Source organism: Rhinatrema bivittatum, chromosome 2 (genome assembly GCF_901001135.1).
Source record: "Rhinatrema bivittatum chromosome 2, aRhiBiv1.1, whole genome shotgun sequence".
NCBI lineage: Eukaryota > Metazoa > Chordata > Amphibia > Gymnophiona > Rhinatrematidae > Rhinatrema > Rhinatrema bivittatum.
The window spans coordinates 232,719,823-232,742,448 of NC_042616.1; the positions used below are offsets into that span (position 1 = coordinate 232,719,823).

Genomic DNA, 22,626 nt, shown 5'->3' on the forward strand with positions numbered 1-22,626 from the left:
GCAGGAGCAGCGTCCCGAGCCATATCCAACCCGGCGCCTCCGCTTCGGCCGCGCTGCCATCACCCCGCACCTCCAGCGGCGGCGTTCATTGTTCCAGGACACAGGGCGGGAGGGGAAGGCGAAAGAAGGAGGAGGAGGAGGAGGATCAGGTTCCCGGGCGCCGCGCAACACCTTCCTGCCCCCGCCCCTGGACACCTCTCTCCCGGGAGGAGGAGGAGGGTCTGCAGGGTCCCACCCAGAGCCAGCGAGGAGGGAGCCCGCCCCTGTCCTCCTCCTGCTGAGCCCGGGAAGGTGGCGGCATTGCTGCTATGTCCGAGGTGGATACGGGCGGTGGTGGAGGCGGCGGAGCTCCGCAGGGATCCCCGGCTGTGCCGGCGCCTGCAGCCTGCGCTCCGGCCCGCGGCGCCGAGAGTCCCGGGGGCGGCGGCGGTAGTGGTGGTGGTGGTGCGGCGGCTGGCTCGGCCCGGAGCGCAGCCAAGAAGGCACAGCTCCGCTCCGCCCCCCGGCCCAAGAAACTGGAGAAACTCGGCGTGTACTCCGCCTGCAAGGTAAGCGCGGCCAAGGAAAGCGAGAAGCTGTTGCAATCGCGAGCGGAAGATTCGCGACAGAGCACAACAAACGACGAGAACGAGAATCGCGATACCTCTCTCCCCCCCCCCCCCCCCGGCTCGGAATGGAAAGAGGCGACATAGCAGCCCGCGCGCCTTATCCTTCCATTTTGCTCCTCTAAAGCGTGTGGGATCTTGCTCATATTATGTGGATTATTCTTGATTGTAAAACGTGTTAATGGTGGGTGAAGCGAGACTTTGCCTGATCATGCTCCGGGCAACATGGAGAGAGGCTCAGTGTTAGGGGTGGATCAGTCCTGGCAGCGTCTGCTGAAGATGGGGGTGGGGTGATGTGTGTGTGTGTGTGTGTGTTGCTCACTCGTGAACCAGGGGGACAGTGGATGCCGCCACACTTGCTGCTTTTAGGAGGAGGAGTAACCCGAATTAGGCAACCTGGCGCTCGCTGCTTTGTCTCCCCGCAGCCCGGTGGCAGAGGCAGGCGGCTACCCGATAGCTGCTCTGGCTCCGGTTCCTTTGTTGTGACAGCTGAGGGAGGCGGGCACGAGGCTCGCGCTCTCTCTTCCTCCCCTCAGAGCGGCCGCAATACACACCGCTTTGTACCCTGGTAAGCAAAGGCAAGAGTTTTCAAAAGTCACCGAGGGAAAACAGAAGTTGAATCTTAAAATGGCTTTCCCCCCACTCCTTCCTGTCTTCCTTCTCGTTTTCTATACGTATGGAGTGGGCCACTCTTGAAATTGAGTGTGAGAAGCCAGCAAAAAGTGTTGCCAAAAGGCACGATGAGCAGACAGGTTTTTTTTAATACTTAAATATGCTCATCTTTTCTTAATAGTTTGCTTTGTAAATACATTAAAAATTTAGTGTTTTTTCTGAACTATTTCTGTAAGACAGGTCTGTATATGGGAGTAATGTATCAAAATGAGTTAGTTTTTGCACATATCTTTACACGAATGAACCTCATTCCTCGCATACCATTATAGTAATGAATCTTGTTCCTAAACCAGAATATGTTGGGAATGATCTCAGTTTCTCAGATTTACTGCTGCTGTTACTTGCATTGTGCCAAACAGAGCTTCCTGTAATATTCAACATAGCAAGGTGCATTTTGGAAGGTTTTTTTTTATAATTAGACTGGTGGCACCCAAGTCAATTGGGGCAATTCCTGTACTTTTTTTTGTAATATTTTCTTGTTTTCTTGATTACATTTCTTATTATTTGAGAATCTTCTCTCTCGCCATGCATTGTACAGAATAATCATTTGCTACTGACATTTCCATTGGGTTTGCTGTTCTTATGTTTTTCTCCAGTATCGCAATATCCTACTGCTCATAGGAAGTATTTTTTCACTCTGCGTACAGTCAAGCTATAGCATCTGTTGCCAGAAGACATGGTCAAGGTAACTAACACAGGCCGATTCAGTATGGTGCGCTCAGGCCGAGTGCACTGTTAGCCCCCGTTTGGATGCGCGTTTTCGATGCGCTATTATTATCCCTTATTCAGTAAGAGGAAATAGCGGGTGGAAAATGCGCGTCCAACCCACCCGAAACTAATAGCGCGCTCAACATGCAAATGCATGTTGATGAGCATATTAGTTACTCCCGCTAATAGAGATATTAAGTTGGAGGCCCCAAAAATTAAAAAAAAAAAAATCTACCCGCGGGTTGGAAAACGGACGCTCAATTTTGCCGGTGTCTGTTTTCCGAACCTGTGGCTATCAACAGGTTCGACAACCATCGGCTGTCAAACCTGCTGACAGCCGCCGCTTCTGCCAATAAGGAGGCGCTAGGAACGCGCTAGTGTCCCTAGCGCCTCCTTATTAGCGCAGGCCCTCATTTGCATACTGAATCGCGTGCCCAGGAGAGTGGCTTGGGCACACGTTGGGAGAGTGGGCGCTCGCCTTGGAGCGCCGGCTCTCCCATGCATTTTACTGAATCGGCCCGATAGTGGCCAATGCAATAATCTGAGTGTTAAAAAACTGAGCTGGTTTCCAGCGCACATTTTTAAAGCTCAGGTTAATTTTTTTTAACTCCAGATGCAGTAACCTAATGATAGGCTAATGCATCGGGAGTTAAAAAAAATACACTAAAATGTGTGTCTGGCATGGACAGAACGTGCATATTAACTCAGGAAGGAAGGAGGGAGCCGTCTGTGACAGCCGCAACCAACACTGCCACTTAGCCGGATAAATACTGATTTATCTGTTTGGCAGCGGGAAGCAGCTACCAGATCAGTCAGTAGTTATCTGTCTATCTGGCATGGGTCACTGGTAGTTAGTCAGATAAGTACTTTGGCTAAGTAGCAGTGACCTGCTTCAGATAGATAAGTACAGACTTATGCGTAAATGGCAGCAGTACGTCTATTCTTATCCACGGACATTTTTAAACTGTTTTAAAACCCTTTCCCCTCTTTTTTTAGGATTTTAAGTGCCAGCGCAGTTCTGCTGGAAACTTAACTTCAGCTGTGACCTGGAATAAAATTTCTAACGCTAAAAAATAGGTGCTGCTATGCAGTCTCTCTGCATCCATGGGTTTTCCATGCAAGGGCACCAAGCAGGACTCCCAATTAGAAGTGGCATTTTCAGCACACAAAACTCCTTGCATCTGGAATAAGTTTGCCTGCAGAAAATGCACAGTGAAGTGCAGACAAAAAGGTGCAGTTCGACTGAACATACTTTCCTGCATTGGCCTGATAGTGGGGTTTAAAAGAGATTTGGCAAGGTTCCTGAAGGAAAAGGCCATAAACAGTTATTAGCCAGCACTTATACTTGGGAGTGAGATATAAAAAATAGATCAACTCTTGGGGATTTGTCGGTTACTTGTGACCTGGAGTGTCCACTGTCAGACACAGAATGCTGGGCTCGATGGGCCTTGGTCTGACCCTGCGTGGCACCTCTTATGTTCCTATATAATGTCCAGTTTTCTAGCGATAAACTTTATTGGTAGGAATGGATATGTCCCAGGTGGTCATAACTTCTCTGCTGTATGACATCTTGTATGGCTCATATGCCCCCCCCCCTTTTTTTTTTTTTCTTTCATTCTTCTGACATGAGCCTTCTCTTGTTTGGGGTTTGGCAGCAGCTTTTCTGCTTTGACAGAAAGTAGCGGATGTGGGCGGGAACCGGTTTATTGCTCTTGCCGTTGTCACTTCTCACCTAAGAGTTGTATTTCTCATTTAGCATGAGAAGAAACTGGACTTAGAGTAACTTCTTTGTTGATTCATGTATTCAAAAAGATTGTGGTTGTGTAAGCAATACCCGAGCAGCAATTAAAATGGAATAGGCTACTGTAAGATATTTTGTGAGTCTGTCAGGGTCAAAAGTAAACAAATGAAATGCGTTTGAATTTACTTTTTTATTTTCACCCCCTTGTTCTCTTCTAAATCGTCATTTTTAGAAAAACCTCCAATAATCAGAGACCGAACTATTTGAATTTCAAACTTTGGTTTGCTTTTTCCCTTGACAATATTGTGGCCGCCTCATCATTCTGCTTTCTGAAAAAACTCAGGAATACTTCCAAATGTAGATTTTTGGAATCGTCTTGACTTTCAAAACTCAGCATTAAACGGCTGAACCCTCCCCAGGAATTCGAATACCCCCCCCCTTTTTTTTTTTTTTTTCAAACAAATGGAAAGTTCCAAGCTGGTATAAAGTGGTAAATAAACAGTCCCTAGCAAACGAGCATGCGAGACAGACAGACAGACAGACAGCTGCCAGGTGGTTTCAGCGCGCAGCCCGCGGGTCCCGGGCTTAAAAGTCACAACGGTGCCGCAGCGCACGTAAACCCTCTGTGTGACCTCCCTCAAGATCCTTAGGAGGAGGTGAAAATGGCCAGACAGGTGATAAGAGCTCAGCCCCTGCTCGTATTCTGTAAACCCCCAAGGGCTGAGATGAGCGGATAGTAATTACAGAGCTGCACGTTTTATATTTTTCTTTTCTTTTTTTTTTTTTTTTAATTTCTTGCTTGTTCCGATTCGGGTTCCTCCTTTTTTTTTTTTTTCATTGGTTGGCCTCGCCGAGTAATAGGATTAAGCATTTACTACGAGGTACAAATGGTGCTTGAGAAACGTACTCACCGAGGGTCCTAGTGATTTAAAAGTGAAAGAGTTAAAAAAAAAAAAAAAAAAGTGAGGTGCTGTGTTGAATAAATCCCCCCCCCCCGCGCCTGGCTGGTGTGAATCCTGCCTTGGTATAGGAAGAGCTGTGAGAAAGCTTTGCATGACTGGGCTGAGCCTGTTGTCTTAGCTCGCAGTTTTGCATGTTGATTTTAGTTTCGTTTTCAATTTAACTGTTGTATGTAGTTTTGTTTGTCATGGTGCCTATATTTAGTTTTTTTGTCGAGTGGATGGAAAAATGATTTTCCTGCACCTCCTAGGCAGGCCTCTTCCTCTCTCCTTCTCCCTTTTAGATTAGGATGGGGTCACTCAACGGGGAATATTAGCAAACGAAAGAATGAGCTTGGGTGTCACTGTATTAGATTTTAATAAGGGTGACCTGCTGGTGCCACATAATGTAAGCAGACAGAACAGTGATACCAAAAAAATATAAATTGAAATAGTGGGGATGTTTATAATTAATCTTGTTTGGATATATGTACATAGACTAAATACCCACAAAGATCTGTAATCATCGGTCCCCAAGTCATAATTTAACTTTTTATATTTTTTTATGTACACATAAAACTATAGTCCATGTGATTAATAGTCATTTAATTAGATCGGGAACTCCCAACTAGTGTGCCTTCAGACCTGATTAGATGTGCCACAGAATAGTCACCACTGCCTGATGCTTAGATCCAGGCCAGCACATGGACTCTGCTTTCAGCACTTTACAGCAAGAAGGAGCTTCTTTCCGAGAACATGTGTAATCATGCATGCCTCTTCCTAGCCACAGCAGAAGCCCTGTAGTATGTTAATTAATGGTCAGTGTATATAGGACATGAATTAGCTAGGCAGCATCTCCTCAGCATCTTCATTTGACTCCTTCCAGCCTCTTGTCCTATCCCCAGGCTGAGTGAGATGGGGGGAGATCATGTACTGAGCACTGGATGTGACTGAGTAGCAACAGTGAAGGAGCTCTGCAAGCCACATGCAGCTAAGGTAACTAATTTTTCCGGCTTCCTGCATCACACTGCCTTCTTCCTTATTCTGCACTCTTATATAGAAAGAGCTGGTCCATTGTGATGGTTTTATATGTTTCTCTACCCCCCCTTTCTTCCTTTGTTTTAAAATTTGGAAGAGACTGGTAGGGCTGCTCTAGCTCTTCTTTTGGCCATTGGAGTCCTCTTCATGATTGAACTGCTTGCTCTTTAGAGGTTGGTGTGCTACACAAGAGTTTTGTTACTGTAGGTATGCCTTGGGTTTGAAAAGGTTGGGAAATACTGATTTAGATAATTCACAGGATACACCCCTGATATATGGTAGGCATGGGTTGAGTTCTGGAGATTGTACATCAGAAAGGATATAGACAGAATGGATGCGGCCCACACAAGGGCTATCAAAATGGTTTAGTACTCCAAAAGCCCTGTGAGATGAGACTTGAGCTAATTATGGATGGTGGACGCATGGAAAAGCCATCCAGGTGAGGTGGTGAAGACAAGGACAGTATCTGAATTAAAAAAAGCATGGAATAATCACAAGGGATTTCCAAGGAAAGTAGTAGGGATTGTACAACTGAGAAGTTGGTGTGGATGGGCAGACTAGTTATGTATAGTCTTTGTCCGAGGACAAGAAGGATGGCAGACCCCAGATATGAGTGATCATTCGATGGAGCCTGGCAAGGAAAACTTATGTCAAATTTTCTAGAACTATGAGCGTCAGTGAGCATGCCCATGCCATGCAATATACCACACAGCCACACGGGGTCCCTTCAGTCTTTCTTTTTCTGCAGAGCCTGGTGGTTGTGGTTCAAGCTCTTTAAAACTTTTCTTGGAGAGTTGGTGCTTTTTTGAGCTGCATTTTGTCTTTTTGCCTGTTTCTCACTATCCTTTTAGGTTCCCTGTAGTGTCTCTAGATAAACCTTTTCGGCATTTCGATAAGTTTTATTTTACTGTCGTTCCCTCCGGGCAGTGGTGCTGTCGGTGCCCGCCAGATATCATCCAACTGCCACTATCAACTTCAATTTACATCCCATTTATTTTGCTCTGACATGGCTTCAAGGTTTCAGTGGTGCCCTTGATGCAAGAAGAATATGTCTATCATGGGATCCCCATGATAGATGTGTTCTCTGCTTGGGGGTATCCACGTCTTCTAGGGTTGCCACAAGTGCACCAAAATAACCCCTAAAGGATGCCGGTACTGCTTGGATTTGATAAAATGTCTGTTTGGGCACCGGAAGGACGATGCATTGGCATTGATGGACCATGGGGCCGCAGCAGTGGTAGAAGAGCCATCTGCATTGAGGGACTCACTGGTTCCTTCAAAGCTAGTGACCGGTAGAGACCTGGAGACAGGCTACCACCTAACTTCTCCTGGTTGAAGAAGATGTCTGTTCTGCCTTTTCAGCATTGACACCGGGAAAGGCCCATGTGGAGCATCGAGAGATGTCAAAGAAGCACTGACATTGGTCCCCATTGATGCATGGTGCTGAGAGTGGGGATGGTCTGGCACATGCTGAAGAAACCTCCCCCCTCACCCCCATGAGCCTGCTAGGAGGAGAGCTCATCCTCTAAAAATCCACTGGTCCTGGTGTCTACCACTGATCCTCCTCTTGGTTCCAAAGAGGATGTGGCTATTCCTGCGTCCCAGTCGATGTTGGCATCGGGGATCTTTTGAGGAGGACTTTGTCCAAGAGCATCGACGGCACTGAAGGTGGCACCATCATTTCTTGAACTGCTTATCTACTCCCTGCAGGTGCTTGCTGATGATGAATTGGAGTCGGCAGCTGGCCTGTGGATGATCTCCGGCTCCTTGGGAGACAAAGGTTCCCCGAGGGGATAGGGGACCTCGGGTTCCCAAGTCCACCAACTAACTGCACTGGTCACTGACCTGCTAGTTAGAGATAGTGTACTGATGCATCTCTCCTCCCCTGCAGGTTGCAATGAAGAGGAATCCCAGTATTGGGGGTGCAGCTATGACTCTGACAATACTTGAAATAATGAGTTGTCAATCATCTCTCCTCTATCCCCTCACCTCTCCCAGACAGAAGGAAGTCCCCGCTTAAGGACTTCTCCTTCTTAGGTTTTGTCAGATGGCTATGGCCATCCTATTTACTTTGCTGATGGAGAAGGTGTCCAGGAATAAGGTTTTGGACATTCTCCAGTATGCAACTTCCTAAGGAGATCGTGGCAGTTTCATTGCACAAGCAGTTCCTAGAGGTGCTGTTGAGGATGTGGGAGAACCCCATCTCAGTGGCTCCCAGAAATAAGAAGGTAGATGCAATATATCATGTCCAAAAGGCTCCTGGATTCGACAAGCATCAGTTGTGTCACCAGTCTGCGGTGATCGAATCAACTCTCAAGAAGGCCAAGCGTTCTCGGATTCAGTCCTCACTGCTCCTGGGGAGGGATCCCAGAGCTCTCGATACTTTTGAAAGGAAAGTGTTTGTTACAGGGCACTATGCTCATTGCTCTTCATGAGTCAGTATATGCGGGACATCCTGAAGCAGGTGCAGTAGGTGGCTAAGCAACAAGACACACTCCAGTCACTGTTGGCAAAAGGGCTGGAGTATGGTAAACACTGGGTCCATTTAACCCAAGATGTTTTTGAGGTGACATCGAGAGTCGTTGGGATAGGTGTATGCAGACTTGCCTGGCTGCACACCTCTGATCTCCTCCCAGAGATGCAGGAAAGACTCGCTGACCTGCCATGTACTGGGGAGAATCTCTTTGGAGATGGTTATGGATACGGTGGCACAGATCTGAGATCATTGTGCGATGCTTCAACAACTCTCTATGGCCACTTCAGAAACCACCCTCCTCTGGGAGATTGGGGCAGAGGAAGCCTTTCTTCCACCCTCTTGCAACCATTCTAGGCAGCAGAGGGTGCCTAAGCCCCAGATGGCATCCCAGCCAACACCTGGAATGAGGTTTTGATTGGACTGTAGAGAGCATAGCCGGGATCCCTAAACCCATGCTTCTCCTGCATTTGTATATAGGGTGAACTGGCCCATTGTATCAAGTTCATGAATTTCTCCATTCCCTCTCTCCCTGTGTTTTAAAAATTTGAAAGAGCAACTGAAGGAACTTTCAGTGTTTTCCCTAGCTCTTTCTTTTACCATATAAGTCCTCTCCATGTCCACATTGTCATCCCTGCAGAGGTTGATATGCCATACAACATTATTATTAATGTAGGTGTGCCTTGGGCTTGAAAAGGTTGGGAAACACTATTGTAGAACTTCCTTTCTCCATTGAAAAAAGTTTACTTTTTGTGCATTATTAATACCTTTCGGGTATTTAAATGTCTCATACAACCCCATCGCTCTTCTCATCTAGAGTATACGCATTTAGGTATTTAGGTATCATCTTATCCCTCATGGCCTTTACCTAGGTAGCATGTACCTCTTCATCTTGGCCCATCATTCTTGGTGAACTAGCAGTTGCAATTCACTTTGCATTACTATGTATTCTGTTCTTAAGGAAAGACTGAGGCTGCTAGGCAGCCCCCATTTTGCAGCAAGGACTTCTCACGTTGTCTCAGAATAAGATCATGACAAGCTGACACAGTCTAAGACAGACCCAGCCATGCAGTAGCAATACTGACTATTAACAGTGATGAGGGAAAAAAAAATCTACTACATAAAAAGATGAAGTACAGAATGAATGGTGCGACAGAAAATGGTGTGCTTCATTCCAGCAAGGAAAAGCATAGCCTTTGGTACCGTCTCTTGAGCCATGGTTTAAAGAATCACTTTCAAAAGTTATGTTGCTTTTAACTTTAAAATTAATGTATTGACTCTGTTAGCTTCTTTGAAGCTTTAAGGTATTTGTGATGTAGAAGAGCCATATTGAGGACACTGAGAAACAGAGTCAAAAGAGCACTCCTGTTCTACAGGGTTCAGAGTAAATAGTATATTTTGGCTGATTAAATCCAATTGGCCCATCCAGTCTGCCCAGTTATAAAAGTCTGTGTTGCAAGGATACATCAAAGCGGCAGCTGTAGAAGCTTGACTGCTTGTAGGATCCTGCTCTTCACCTGTCAGTGTTCGTTGTTTTGGGTCATTGGTTTTCTGTCATCCTGAGGAAATGAGCACACAAGTTTCCATCACTCAGCACTTTGCCACTGTCCATGCCTTACCACTAAGCTCTGTAATCTAAACAACTACCCAAACTAAGGAGGCTGAAGTCCAAATAGTCACATGTATCCCTTTCATCGTGCTGGACAATATCTGGCCAATACTAACTGAGCGGGGGACTTCAACCTAGCTATCCCTTGGGTTGCAGTGTTACTAGGTCATGCTTCTTTTGCCTGCCCCTTATTTTCTCCTTATTACCTCTCCACTTGCCTAGGCTCTCAACACCCTCTCAGTAAAGAAGTATTTTCTCTTGTTTCTTTAGAATCTTCTTCCAACTTCATATTTCCTAGCATATGGACAGATGGACTCAGGACCGGTGGATTACGCACCTCTACAAGCAGATGGAGACAGAGCAAACTGACATCACAGTATATATACTCCTTCAGTGAGTATATATACTGCCGGTATTCTCCATCTCCAACAGATCGTGGATGTGCATCTCCCTCCTGGGGATTGCTTCAGCTTTTAGAAGGAGAATTTTGAAAGTAAAATTGATTGCCCTGCTCTCTTGCGGTGATACCAGATGGTCCCTCCCCAGTTGAGAATTCCTGGGGTGATTCCGTGGTCCCTCAGATGTATGCTTTGGTCCTGTAGCTGTTTTTTTCAACCGGTGTGGACTTAGCTGATTGTACACCTTAAAGGCAGCGGGTGCAGGAAGCCGAGCATGATGGTGACAGCATATGTCCTCTCTCCCCACAGCTGGAGACCATCTCTGTACTCAGCTGGGAAGAGCTGAACTCATGTAAGCGTTACAAAAAAACCCCAAAACTTACAGAGACAGTGAAGGTAGGTTATTTTCAGGGATTCCCCGTCTCTGGTTTCTGAGCTCGGCATGCTGTTCCGATTTCGTTCCAACTCGAGGGAGGTTTGGGGATGGGGGCGGCCTGGTGGGTTGAGCAGCCTCTTTTGGGTAGCTTGCAACTGCGTTTTTGTGCCCTTTTGCATGTGCGTTTGGCTGCCCTCTTCTGGACGTCAGTTTAACAAGGTTTCTGGTGCTGTGCTTCCAAGATTTTGGACGCTTAAGTTGGGTGTCCAGGTTGGAGTGACGTCCGATTTGGATGCACGTTTCTTCTGGGCCCACTAATTGGCTGTGTTGGTGTGCGCTTAGGTTGGGATGCCAAGCATTGCGGCACACAACCTTTGAATGCCTAACCCCTGGACACCTAAAATTTTAAACGCACAAATAAAAAAATATGGCGCCTATAGCTAAGAAACCTAAGAGTCTTGCCCTGTGCACTGCCTGTCATATATTGGTGTCTCAGCCTGGCGTTCCCTCTAATTTGTGCCAGCACTGTTTAGAGATTCAGGGAGAATTACCTTCCTCTGATTTTACTAAGCCTGGTTCTTCCCAGCCTGATGAGGTTATGGGTAAAGATATGTCAGGAGGAATGCCTGATATTGAAACATAAGAACATAAGAAATTGCCATGCTGGGTCAGACCAAGGGTCCATCAAGCCCAGCATCCTGTTTCCAACAGAGACCAAAACCAGGCCACAAGAACCTGGCAATTACCCAAACACTAAGAAGATCCCATGCTTCTGATGCAATTAATAGCAGTGGCTATTCCCTAAGTAAAATTGATTAATAGCCATTAATGGACTTCTCCTCCAAGAACTTATCCAAACCTTTTTTGAACCCAGCTACACTAACTGCACTAACCACATCCTGTATCACGTCATAGATACAAACCAAGGACTTCAAATATTCAGCCATTAATCATGCCATTTTTACATAGCATTTAATTTATTTGTTTACCGTTCAACCGTTTATTCTTTCCTATCTCTTCCTTCTTATCCAAGTTCTGCTACCCTTGTTATTTGTAACTGCTCCTTCGATCACCACAGTTCTAGTTGATGTATTTAATGCACTCCCGTTTCATGTAAACCAGCAAGATATGTGCTCATGATTGCCGGTATATAAAAACCTTAAATAAATAAAATAAATAAATAAATCCTCTGGCAACAAATTCCAGAGCTTTATTGTGCGTTGAGTGAAAAAGAATTTTCTCCGATTAGTCTTAAATGTGTTACTTGCTAACTTCATGGAATGCCCCCTAGTCTTTCTATTATTCGAAAGTGTAAATAGCCGCGTCACATCTACTCGTTCAAGACCTCTCATGATCTTAAAGACCTCTATCATATCCCCCCTCAGCCGTCTCTTCTCCAAGCTGAACAGCCCTAACCTCTTCAGCCTTTCCTCATAGGGGAGCTGTTCCATCCCCTTTATCATTTTGGTTGCCCTTCTCTGTACCTTCTCCATCGCAACTATATCTTTTTTGAAATGCGGTGACCAGAATTGTACACAGTATTCAAGGTGCGGTCTCACCATGGAGCGATACAGAGGCATTATGACATTTTCCGTTCTATTAACCATTCCCTTCCTAATAATTCTTAACATTCTATGAACTCCCTTGATTGGTTCCTCAGCAGGGGATGGCAGTTCAGTGGGAGCCGCATAAATGCCTCCTGGCTTTGGTATGGATCTTTCTATATTTTCTTGGGTAGAATTTTGTCAGGTATTACAATCCTTCCTTCAGGTGCCGTCCTCAGCCCTGTCCAATCCTATCAGACCAGATCATCAGACTGTGGCCTCTACCTCCTCTGGTACTACATTTATGTGCCAAAGTATACCTTGAGCTGCAGGTGTTCTGACAGGAATCCGGAGGGCACTGATGATGAGGCAGATCCTGACTCTCTGGCTGTTTGGGAAATGCCACTAGGATTGAACTGCATAGGTCTATGTTGCGGTTCTTTCATAGAGATAAACCGCCGGTTCTCATCTCCCAGTCGCTGAAGATGCTGGGAGTCCCTGGGGCAGATTCCATGTCTGTGCCAAAGGAAAATCCCATTTTGGTTTCTTTGCATTAAAGCCTCTTGTTTTTTTCCTTGTTATGGAGGCCATTCAAGAATTAATTGATCTTGAGTGGGATGCCCTGGAAGCAAATTTTAAAGGGGGTTGGACCTTGGAAGGCCTATACCCCCTGGATCCAGTGGTGAGAGAAATGTTTCAATGTAGTGCATAGCAGTATAATTTTGAGAAATCTGACAATGGTATGTAGCACAACCAGATTTTGTACTTAATGGATTACTAACCTTGTAAAGTTTTTACCATAAAACAAACATCAACTATTTTATGTTTACTAGTACATACTTTCATAAATACCCGAGTTTCTGAATTTACATGAGAAACTCTTCCAAGTACATCCTTAACAATCTCCCATTAATGTGCCAGAATTGGCATAAATGGGATTCATAAGTTGCATTTTGTGTTTCCATCAAAGTATTTTGTGTTTCTATCACATCTTTTTATAGTATAAGGAGTTTTCAGTAGCGCAATCCTTTTTCATAAATGGGGCCCATAGGATTCAAATTGAACTGTTCACTTACTAGACTACATCCCTTCTTAAGACTTTGATTTCTATAGGTGCTTATCTTAAGACCTCAAGGATTACAAACTGGTTTGGTTTTCACAATATCTGAAAGTTTATGGGCCGGATTTTCAAAGCTCAACACGCGTAAATTGGCTTTCGCGCGCTGGACCTATTTTCAAAAGGCCCAGTGACGTGTGTAAAGCCCCGGACGTGTCTTAAGTCTCGGGGCTTTACTAAAGGGGCGGTCCAGGGGCAGCGGGGGCAGGGTCAGAGGCCTCCAACACAGCAGCCATTTACCGCTCTGCTGGGGATCGCGCGTCGGCAGTTGGCCGGCACGCGCAACTTACTTCAGCCCCAGGGATGAAGTAAGTTTTAAGACAGAAGGAAAAAAAGAAAAAGGTAGGGGGAAAAGGGCGGGGAAGGTGGGGTAGGAGGGAGGGAATGGGAGAAGGCAGTGCGGCTTGGCGTGGGCTCGGCGCACAATTGTGCACCCCTTTGCACGCACCGACCCATGATTTTATAACATGAATGCGCCTGCGCATGCATGTTATAAAATCAGGCATACCTCTGAAAATCTACCCCTATGCATAGTAGTCTTAGATCTAGTTCTTATTTTATTTCTGGAGGACTTCACACAGAATTCCCTTTCCTGTACAGAATTTTCTATTCTGCAGAATGTAAGTGGACTCTGGGCTGATGGGAGCAAAAGCAGTGGTGAAAAAGCCACTAGGATCTTCACACTGTGCACTGTCTTGCACCCCCTTATCAGTCCCAACCTGCCTGTCAGTGCTCTGCTACCTTTCTCCACTGCTCAGTCTTTTCCAGTGCCCTCCCCCCGAGCAGCTGATACCTTCTGGCACTGTATAACTCTTGGTGAGTTTGAACCATTAGGGGCCTATACTTTGGACTCAGTGGAGCCATGGTTGGGGGCTGGTTGATACACTGATCAGCCAGCTCAGGGAGAGGGTATGCTCCCCCTTTAATGACCTGGCTGGTGGTCCTCATCTATTGATGTAGCTGCACGCAATTAGCCTCGTGGGAGACAGGATCATAGTTTTGCCCCCATCTTACTAATGGTGGCGGCAGCAGTATCACCATGGTACCTCCTCATCTGGCACCCTAGATAGTCATTTGTCTTGCCGACCACTTCCAGTGGCTCTGCCTATACTCCTGCATTGGTGTTATGGTCTCAGTCTTCTGAGAACAGCACTGGAGGTACATTGATTTCAAATAAAATGCTGTTGTATTTTATATTTTCACGTAGATAAGCAGGATGAATTAGCCATGCTGTCTGGGACGTCCTCCGGTCCTGTAGGTGGTGGAGCTCTCAAAGTAAAGTTCTGAGTCTTGCTGTAGTGTGTGCCTGCTTGGCACCTTCCCCACCTTCCTGAGTCTCCTCAGTCTGTTTTTTTCCACGAGCCTAACAGCACGCGGAGCTCTCAGTCTCCTCACAACGTTTTCTGTGAAGAAAAAAAAAAAGTGGTTTTTTTCTATTTTATTACCTCTTCCTGTAGTTAGGCTTAACTACTTTTTAAAAAATTCATCGACTTCTGGCAGAAAATGCCTTGTCCAAGCTTCAAATTCTGTCACTGCGGGAAGATAATGTCTGTTATATTTGCCTGGGCCCACAACACGACCAGGCTAACTGTGTGGACTGCGGACGCATGTCCCCTAGAGCTCAGAGACAACATGCAGCCAAGATCCAAGAATTAAAGCAGGCTGCGTCAGAATCGTATGCCCCCTCTGAGGACTTGGCTCGATCCTCCTCGGGACCTCCCCGTGCGTCGAAGGAGTCTGTGTCCACGGGCTGCGTCGGTGGGTCCTCCTGCTTCGACTGCGTTGACTACCAAGAAGCTCCCATCGGCGCCGACGCATAGCGCGGGCGACGCATCCACTGTGTCGAAGAGGGGAACAGCATCGGCCGGCTTCGAAGTGTCGATCGGCATCGGCACACCGACACATCCGGTGCAAGCAAGTCCAGCCATGCTTCGGGATCGAAGCATGGACATAAAATTTCGATGCATCGAAGCACTACAGTTCCGACTCATCACCATAAGTCTCTATCTTCAACTCCATTGACACAAAAGCCTCATAAGCAACCAAAGAAACACATTTCTGGCCATAAGAGGCAGAAAGAGCCATCGCCTCTTTTGATTGTGGATGAAGATCCTCTGTCTTCTCCCCCAGATGCGTCCTCACCGTCTCCACCATCCAACCATGAGGAACCTTTACATAAGAGGCCATGGACAACATTATTCCCTAGTACCACACACTCAGGGAGCGAAATTCCTATTCTGCCACCACAAGCTCTACCACGAGGTGCACCACAGGATACACAACATTGGCCTCCCAAGCGATGTCGCAGATTTCCTTAATCTTGGCACAATGTTTGGCAACGATAGCAAATCAGGGAGGACGCCTGCCAGAACCATCACAGGAGGCTCCAATGTCGCCTCAAAACAGCACCAGTCCTGGTCCGGTTCCGGCATCCCCTTCTCCTCCACTGGCTGACCAATTGCCTCTGTCATCTTCACCAGGCTCCTCAAGGAGCCTGGTGAAAATGACCCCCCACCCCCCCAGATGATCAACCAGAACCAGTCTTGCCTCCCGGAGATCTCACTTATTCGAAATTCCTCGAGAAGGTGGGCCAAACACTAAACATCGAAACCAAGCGATTACTGGATCCAAGAGTGGATGTTCTTGGTTTATTAAAGGTTTTTGAAACTCCAGCAGAACCAACTGCACTTCCATCTTATGAGGTGCTCGATGCAATAATGAAAAGAGCCTGGGAAACACCTCTATCAGGCCCTCCACTTCCAGAAAATCAGAGTTAAAATATCGAATGCGACAGTCTTCCTACTATTCGCTTGTTCAACTGCCTCATGCCTCAGTAGTGGTCGAGTCAGTGATGCAAAAGGTCCGTAAGTCTAGCCTATATTCAAATGCCCCTCCAGGTCGAGACTCCAAATATATGGATGACTTTGGTAAGCGAGCATACCAATCAGGTATGCTCAAGGCAAAGATACAGCAGCATCAGTTTGCAATTACCCAATACCTGTTCGAGTGCTTACAAGCCTTGAATCCTAAGATTCAGGAAGGATCTCCTGATCAGAACCTCCCTGAGGAGTTCCATCAAATGGAAGAGGGTTTGAGACATCTCATCTGGACAGTATATGAAGGGTTTGAGACATCTGCGAAGGCCACGGCCAATGCTATCGCAGCAAGAAGGCCTGCATGGCTCAGGGCAAGTACCATCAGAGAAGATGTCCATGGGAAGTTAGCAAACCTCCCCTGCTTGCTGGATAATTTATTTGGCGACCAGTTCCGGGAAACTGGCTCAATTAAAAGAGCAAAAATTAGCAGTACAGTTGCTAACCGCTTCATCGGACATCTTACCACAAGCCACAGTATCAGCGTCGACCCTTCAGGCCTTATCTAGCTTCACGTCCTCTCTACTACTCCTCTTCTCGCCCTCAGACGTCGCAACCACAAGGACCTAGACAAAGTTAGAGGACTATGAAACAACCTCGGACTCCTCAGGATCCAAACCCCCCAAAACCATCGCAGGGTTTTTAGGGAACCCCAAACCACTGCTACCACTTCCAGTTGGGGGCAGGTTATTCCACTTCCTACCTTCATGGGAAGCCATCACAACCGACCTCTGTGTATTAAAAATAATAAAGGAAGGTTACTCCTTCAACTTCCAATCCTTTCCCCCCATGCCACACTTGGTATGCACCAGACAGCAAAACACGCATTCCCATCAAATGCACCTGGAGATCAACAATTTACTACAACAGCAGTGCATCCATGAACTACCTGTGCCGCACCATCACACGGGTTTTTATTCCCAATACTTCCTCATTCCAAAAAAATCAGGAGGATTCCGTCCTATCCTGGATCTCAGAGTGCTCAACAAGCACTTGACGATGTAAAAATTCAAGATGACGTCCCTCAAATCCATTCTCCTTTTCATTCAACCCAGAGACTGGATGTGTTCCATAGATCTCAAGGATGCTTACACCCACATACCGATGCACAAGGCTTCCTGGCGGTACCTTTGCTTTATGGTGATGGGACTCCATTTTCAGTGCAAAATACTTCCTTTTGGCCTCTCCTCGGCTCCCAGAGTTTTCACGAAATGTCTAGCGATAGCGGTGGCTCACCTACGACAACAGGGCATACAAGTATTCCCCTATCTGGACGATTGGCTTCTAGTAGCACCCAGCCCATCTCTTCTACAGGCCAATCTCATTACCACCATCAAATGCTTCGATGGGTTGGGACTAATGATCAATTACGAGAAATCAGATCTGCAACCCACTCAAGCTTTGCAATTCATCGGAGGGCAGGTGAATGGGGCACATATAAAACTAATCGGAGAAAGTTCTTTTTTACTCAACGCACAATTAAACTCTGGAATTTGTTGCCAGAGGATGTGGTTAGTGCAGTTAGTACAGCTGTGTTTAAAAAAGGATTGGATAAGTTCTTGGAGGAGAAGTCCATTACCTGCTATTAAGTTCACTTAGAGAATAGCCACTGCCATTAGCAATGGTAACATGGACTAGACTTAGTTTTTGGGTTCTTGCCAGGTTCTTATGGCCTGGATTGGCCACTGTTGGAAACAGGATGCTGGGCTTGATGGACCCTTGGTCTGACCCAGTATGGCATTTTCTTATGTTCTTATGTTCTTATATCGACACCTTAAAGGACAAAGCCTTCCTTCCCGAAACATGAGCAATCAACTTGAGAAATCTTGCTCAAAACCTAAGGCACTCGGCCACTGCCCCTGCTCGTCAGATCTTAACACTTCTGGGGCATATGGCGGCAGCTATCTATGGGTTCCCTACACACGTCTCCACATGCGGCATTTACAGTGGGGCCTGAAGACGCAATGGAATCAATTTTCCGACCATCTCTCTACTCCCGTCTCCATCATGCCCAGCATGAAACAAGACTTGGACTGGTGGATGACACCATCAGCTCTCACAGTGGGAGCCCCACTGTGACCCCCAGTTCACCATATAATCACCACAGATGCCTCAACAAAAGGATGGCGCGCTCACCTAGGCTGCCTGCAAACTCGGGGCCTCTGGTCCGCCTGGGAATGTATGCAGCAAATAAATTTACTAGAACTGAGGGCAATTTGAAATGCTCTCTGAGCTTTCGAACTCACAACACAGGGAAAAACAGTCATGATCCTCACGGACAATCAAGTGGCCATGTTCTATATAAACAAAGAAGGAGGGTCAGGTTCCTGGTCCCTATGCAAGGAAGCAGTAAAGATCCTAGAATGGGCAAACAACAAGTCCATTGCCCTACAAGCCACCTACCTACCTGGCATGAACAACACCAGAGTGGACAAACTGAGCAGAATATTTCACCCCCTCGAATGAGAACTTCATCAGAAGGTGGCACTCAATCTCTTCCAGACCTGGGGGTGGCCACGTATTGACCTCTTTGCTACGGAACGCAACTGCAAGGTTCAGACCTTCTGTTCGAAGGCTTGTGCAGGATGCATTTCTCATAGTCTGGTCGGAAGGCCTACTGTACGCTTTTCCCCCAATACCGTTGATTTCTCGCATGGTACAGTAATGCATCATGGACAATACGGACCTCATTCTGATAGCTCCAGCATGGTACGCATACCTGATTTGTCTATCAGTGGACACTCCAATTCCATTGGGAAATAGCCCTCACCTCCTAACCCAGGAAGGAGGATCCCTCCTACATCCACTTCCCTCCTCTCTGAACCTCACAGCGTGGAGATTGAAAGGCTATTATTTCAAAATCTAAACTTTTCACCTCAGCTAGAAGATATTCTGATCTCTTCCAGAAAACCTTCCACCAGGTTAAATTACAGAAGAAAATGGATTAGTTATGCCTCTTGGTGCTCGGACAGGGGTATAGACCCATTCACCTGCCCTCCAAACAAATTACTTGGTTATCTTCATCTACTTTATCCAGGGCCGGAGCAAGGGGATTTGGCACCCTAGGCAAGCCTTCTCTTGCGCTCCTGCCACCCCCTGTTCTCGGCCCCTTCTCCTACTTCATTCTCGATCACGCCCGCTGACTGTGTGGTTTTCTCGGTCGCGAGCAGGTTGGGCACTGCTTGCGGCCCGCCAAATCTCCACTCCTCCTTGCGGCCCCATATCGCTTGCACCCAGTGGCGCAGCAAGGATCTCCGGCGCCCGGGGCCCAATGCATTTGTGTGCCTCTTCAGCATCCCCTCTTAATCCTTCTTGTACTAATGCTTAAGGTCACAGAAAATCAGTGGCGTCTCTAGACAGAAGAATTTTTTGGGGGGGAGCCAAAATGACATTTCTTCATCACACCCACCTCTATAGCATGGATCTTGCTTTAAAATTGGTTATAATAAAATAAAAAGTGTTAATAAAAAAGTCCAAAGGGTCTTCTGTGTAATTTTAAAAAACTGGCCAGTTTCACACTTCTAGTAAAATTACTATAAAATTCTTTGATATTCTCATTCAACTAATTCTATATGGCTATGAGAGTGAAGTCTGGAATATATAGGAAGGGACAGAATGTCAATAAAAAACCTGCACCTCCAGTTCTGTAACTCTGTGCATCCACTGAAATTCCCCCCTTACAGCTCATCATACTAAAATATATATTTTCAAATTCTGGTGTCACCTCATAGTAACAGCAGCACAAACACCTTCCACTGCCAGACACATTGTGAACTAACACAAAACCCCACAAAAAAGACACTCAAAATCTAATCCTGCAATCCCATCGTAACATAACAGTAATAACACCAAGGACTCAAACAACAATAACCCTACCTGTGAATAAGCAAGGGTAAATATTACACTGGGTCCTAGAATACCAATATACCACTTACTGAGGAAACAAAACAAACCCGATTGCTATAGATCCCTATACAGACACTACATGCTAGCAGAATCTCTCATCATGGTCACACACACAGAGCAGAGACAGACACTCACCAAATACAGAATACAAAATAAAGGAGCACAAATTATAGAAAAGTGAAATGGAAACCCCAAGAAGCCAGACTCTGTGTATTAACAATGGAAAAACAGAACTACCATTCCTCATAAAACAATAAAATCAAGAAACATAAAGCATCAGTTATAATAGTAAAACCATACTAATAAAATAATATTTTAAAACTACTGATAAATAGAATTTCTATTAATTAGAATCATTTTTTTTTACAATTTCCCAAAAACCAATAAAATATTTCAAAACAGCACATATATCAAATAACACCCAATAATTAAAACTAATAAGGATTTTAAAAAGCCCCTGTTGCCCATACGTGGGAGCTCTTGATTTCCAGTCACCCTGATATTGTCGAGGATTAGGAGGTTATCCTCTCTCTCTCACACATAAGAACATGCCATACTGGGTCAGACCAAGGGTCAATCAAGCCCAGCATCCTGTTTCCAACAGTGGCCAATCCAGACCATAAGAACCTGGCAAGTACCCAAAAATTAAGTCTATTCCATGTTACCGTTGCTAGTAATAGCAGTGGCTATTTTCAAAATCAACTTAATTAATAGCAGGTAATGGACTTATTTATTTATTTATTTAGCATTTTTCTATACCGACTTTCCAATAACAAAATTATTGATCAATTCGGTTTACATTTTAAACAATAACAACAATGACAAGTAAATGTCTTACAATGAACAGGTCGAATTAACTTGGATTAAGATATATGGGGGTAATAACATAATTAACATGAGCGGTGCCTAATATAGGCTAGAGGCTGGGTTTTAATGATAGACTGCCAAAGATAATAGACTGCCAAAGATCATGTGATCTTTGGCAGTCTATTATCTTTGGCATCTATTATTAGACTTCTCCTCACATGTCCATTCTCTCTCACACATACACTGTCACATACATACACTTCATGCTCTTATACCCACCATAACCTCTCGCTCTCACAGACACTGACACACTCTCAGGCTGTAAGACACTCTCCCCCCCTCCACACACACCCCCCCACACACTCTTACTCACCTGGATTTTCTCATACACACTCATGCTCTCACTCTCACTGGCTCCCTCACATACACACAAACACACATACCCAGGCAAGCTCCCAATCATTCTCACACACACGCTGACCCCCAGGCAGGCTCCCATTCATTTTCACACCACTCCCTCCCCATCCCCCAGGTATGCACACATTCATTCACACACACACATACACCACACACAGGCAGGCACCTATTCTCAGACATACAAACCCCAGGAAGACACCCATTCATTCTCATACACATCCACACACTAAAGGCTGACCCCCTCTCTTTCTTTTTCCAGCATCCTCAGAGCCTCTCTCATTCCTCTGCTGCCATATGGCTATTGGGGAGGTGCTGATTGCTGCTACTGGCACTGAAGCCCATTCTGCTGCCTCCTCTGTGCAGGCCCCGAGGACTTCCCCTTTCCTGCATGCTGATCTCGTACATTGTGAGATCCGCATAGAGAAAGTGCTACTTTTGCACATTCCCAAAGATTACATGTACCAATCAGTAAAAAGTAATTTATTTGTTTTTACATTTGCTGTCTGATCTTAGTTTTCTAATTGGTTGGTCACAGGCTTTTTTTCCCACCTTCTCTTTCTTATTTTTTTGCCAATTCCTTTTATATTGTCTTTTTTTCTATTTCTTTTCTCTCTGTCTTCTTCCGTCAAGCACACAGTCAGATTCTCATTTCCACATGCTTTCTCTCTCTCTCTCACATACACACACACACAGGCTCTCACTCTCACATGCTCTCTCTCATACAATCATTCATTCACACAGTCTCTCACTGCACATGCTGTCTCTCTCACACACACAGAGGCTCTCACATGCTGTCTCTGTAAACATTCAGGTCTTCACTCAGACACAGTCTCTCAACTCACTCTCACACACAATCTCTCAACTCATCTCATACACGCACGCACACAAATACACACACTCTACAGGCCCTCAGCCTCTCTCTCACCTCTGGGCCTCCTCTTCACGGGTCACCGCAGGATGGGCTCTGCAGTGGCCCTGATCTTCTCGGGCTGCCCGCAATGTGGGATCTGCAGCGGCGGCCCTGCTACCTGGCCTCCTCCTCTTCTCAGCCCGCTGCGACTTGGGATTCATGGCAGCCCGTAAGCGCTGCTCCTCTTCAGCATGCGGCTGATGCTCCTCCTCCTTCCTGCCCGTGCGGCTCTGGCAATATTTTTCTTCCCGGGCTGCGCGGGCAGGAAGGAGGATGAACACCTGCAGGTTTAGATGTGACCTTTTTCTTCGGGCCGTGGTGACATGAGCTCCACCACGGCCCTGCCGATCTTCCTGCTGTGTGTATCCGGAACACAGCACAGCAGTAGTTCACTGCTCAGCCGCCAGTGGGATGAGATCCACTGGTGGCCACATGAGCCTTCATGTCGGCCATCAGCGCCCCTCCCTATAGCCCTGCTCCCGGGGGCATTGACT

General features: G+C 46.2%; 1 protein-coding gene across 4 annotated transcripts in view; it reads left to right on the top strand.

Moving 5' to 3' along the window:
• The window catches only part of KAT2B (lysine acetyltransferase 2B), a 328,579-nt gene continuing 305,953 nt past the window's right edge, over positions 1 to 22,626 (top strand). The window contains exon 1 of one of the 4 annotated variants that reach the window (XM_029589280.1): positions 1 to 548. In XM_029589280.1, coding sequence (XP_029445140.1) covers positions 309 to 548 — 240 coding nt within the window. In that variant the 5' untranslated portion in view covers positions 1 to 308. Of the gene's footprint in view, positions 549 to 1,154; positions 1,174 to 4,335; positions 4,401 to 22,626 lie in introns of those variants that run through there. The other 3 variants (XM_029589282.1, XM_029589284.1, XM_029589283.1) reach the window with 3 other exon arrangements.